Source organism: Palaemon carinicauda, chromosome 12 (assembly GCF_036898095.1).
Source record: "Palaemon carinicauda isolate YSFRI2023 chromosome 12, ASM3689809v2, whole genome shotgun sequence".
NCBI classification, from domain to species: Eukaryota; Metazoa; Arthropoda; class Malacostraca; order Decapoda; family Palaemonidae; genus Palaemon; species Palaemon carinicauda.
The window spans coordinates 49,767,823-49,770,322 of record NC_090736.1 but is presented as its reverse complement, the minus strand read 5'-3'; the positions used below and the strand labels follow the sequence as shown (position 1 = coordinate 49,770,322).

Sequence of the window (2,500 nt, the reverse complement as noted above, 5' to 3'; positions counted from 1 at the left end):
TGCTGTGATAGCGAGAACGCTTCGTCTGCAACGAAAACATAAGGGATTTGTCCCCGCTGATCTTCTACTGTTGCAGATTCAGGAATGTTGAGATTATTGCTTTCAAGTAACTGATAGAAATCAGAATTTTTGAAAATGTTAGAGTCACTTTCTTTACCGTACGATCCTACATCAATATAAGTAAAACAATAATCTGCATCACATACAGCAAGCAAAACTAATGAGAAAAAATTTTTATAGTTGTAATATAGACTTCCTGAATCTGATGGCTTTATAATTCTAATATGCTTTCCATCAACCGCCCCTAGGCAATTGGGGAAATGAGCATTTTTTTCGAAATCGGTGCAAATCCGAAGCCAATTTTCTTGTGATGGTTTAGGCATACATTCATTCAAAAGAACGTTCCAAATCTGACTGCATACTTCTTTTATAATGCTCTGTACTGTGCTGTACCCAATCTTATGCGAGTAGTGTAGATCAGCCATCGAGCATCCACTTCCAAGGTACCTAAAAAAAAGAAATGAGCATTGAAGAAACAGGTTCATATCAGTGGGGTGCAGAGGTCTTGTCATGCCTGGGGCCAACTGGCTAGTTCATGCCCCCCCCCCCCCTTCCAAAAATAAATATATAAGAATGGTTACTGACAATAATACAAAACAGATGGAAACAAAATAGAAACTTTATATATATATATATATATATATATATATAGCCTACATCATTTTTGACCAACTCAAAATTTACATTGGGGGTGACCCCCACCCCATGGAACCATCCCTGGTCTTCTAACACTGAAATAAATAAAACATACTTTTTATCAAAAAGAAACATGTAGATTACATAAAATTGAGTTAGTCTACTGATTAGAACATAAAATAACAACTCTGACTAACCATTATACAAAATAAACATAATATTTCACTTTTTTTTTTTTGCTAACGAATTTTCAAAAATAATTGCACAATTAATTGAATTTATCTTTCCATTGATTGGATGCCCCCCTCAGCTGGATGCCCGGGGCCGTCGCCCCCCCCCCCCTCTCTCTCTCTCTCTGCACGCCACTGGTTCATTTTCATGAAATCAATCATAGTTCAACTTTTGATAACTGAATTTCTAATTATTTTTCTCTTTTCAGGCCGAAACCTTCAAGCTAAATGGAAATCCATCAGGGATAGATACGCCAGGACCAGAAAAGAGTGTCCCTCTGGGTCAGGGAAGAAAGCCAAAAAGTCTTATGTATATGAAGAGAGGTTATCTTTTCTATCCAAAATTTATGAAAGTAGGGCAACATCTAGCTCCTTAATCCAGGAAAGGTCAGAAATAGATCCAACTAACGAAGCCTGCAACATCCAAGCTTATGTACCAAAAGAAGGCAATGCTAGGCCCAAGAAAAATAAAAGAGATCTAGTCGAAGATAAACTTATAGGTTTCATAGATGCCAGCAAAGAACAAATCTAGTAATGATTTTGTAAAATTTTGTGAGTCTCTCTACCCCAATATGACTGATTTCACTGAGGCAGAGATTTTTGAAGTAAAATCAGACATACTGTATTCGATTCGAAAAATCAAAGAGAGAAAAATGCGCGAACGTGACATAGCAAGTCGTCAATCAACTGCTTCAGGACACATTACGATGTGTGCATCACAAAACTTGATCCCTTGCAATATTGTACAAACTACTCAATCACAAACAGTGCAAGCTACTACTCATACTGTGGCGCCGGGACCAGCGTCACCTGTTGATTCATTTCTTTCTGAATCCTCAGAATTTATGGATGTCATGCACTACCAGAATCTCTAGTTTTTGTTTCATTTTGTTATTCAAGTTCAAGTATTTCGATGAACCTAAACATTGTAAAATTTTCTTACATTTTATTTTTCAAGTAAATGGATAGGCCTATTGTTAAACGTATGCTTCGGCGTATTTTTGGTAATGTTTATCTTAGGTAAATGAATATTAGAGAACTTATGCATTGCCGTACTTTGATTGCATTTTGTTTTTCAAGTAAATAGATAATGGTTAACACATGCTTTGTTTTCTTACCTTAAAGTTATTCCCAGTCTTTCACTAGGTTTTATTGCTTGTCTCATATTGGTGTCCTCTTTTTCCACCGATGATTGTAGGTGACTCAGCCAGTTCATCAAACGAATCTTTGGGACATTCGGAAATAGTTGAAAAACTTATTTTCATCATTTCTAAGTTCAGCAAATAAATTGGGGAAATATCTGGTTTTAAACAGCTAGCAATGGGTGTATCCACATTCTCCTCTTCTTTCTCTTGTAGAGTGTTCTGTATGCTGAGTATGCAATCAAAACATCCTCAATTTCCTCATCCATTGCGACAAATAACACAGTCTTTTTTCATCGACTGCTGTCGCTGCACTGCGAACTGAACCACAAAACAACGCCCCGTGTGTAGGTAGTGGCAGTTTTTACGACGATCGTTGTAAAAGACGGTCGTCGAAAAAACGCTCCGTGTGTAGGCTGCCTAATGGTTAGA

The 2,500-nt window shown here is 37.1% G+C and overlaps 1 protein-coding gene across 1 annotated transcript in view; it reads right to left on the bottom strand.

The window, feature by feature from the left end:
* Nucleotides 1–2,126, bottom strand: part of LOC137650544 (uncharacterized) — a 2,567-nt gene extending 441 nt beyond the window's left edge. The window contains exons 1-2 of the mRNA XM_068383761.1: nucleotides 2,045–2,126; nucleotides 1–507 (exon numbers count right to left, since the gene is read on the bottom strand). The exon at nucleotides 1–507 is cut by the window's left edge and continues 441 nt beyond it. Coding sequence (XP_068239862.1) covers nucleotides 1–507; nucleotides 2,045–2,091 — 554 coding nt within the window. The 5' untranslated portion in view covers nucleotides 2,092–2,126. The remainder of the gene's footprint in view (nucleotides 508–2,044) is intronic.
* Nucleotides 2,127–2,500: the final 374 nt, after the last annotated feature.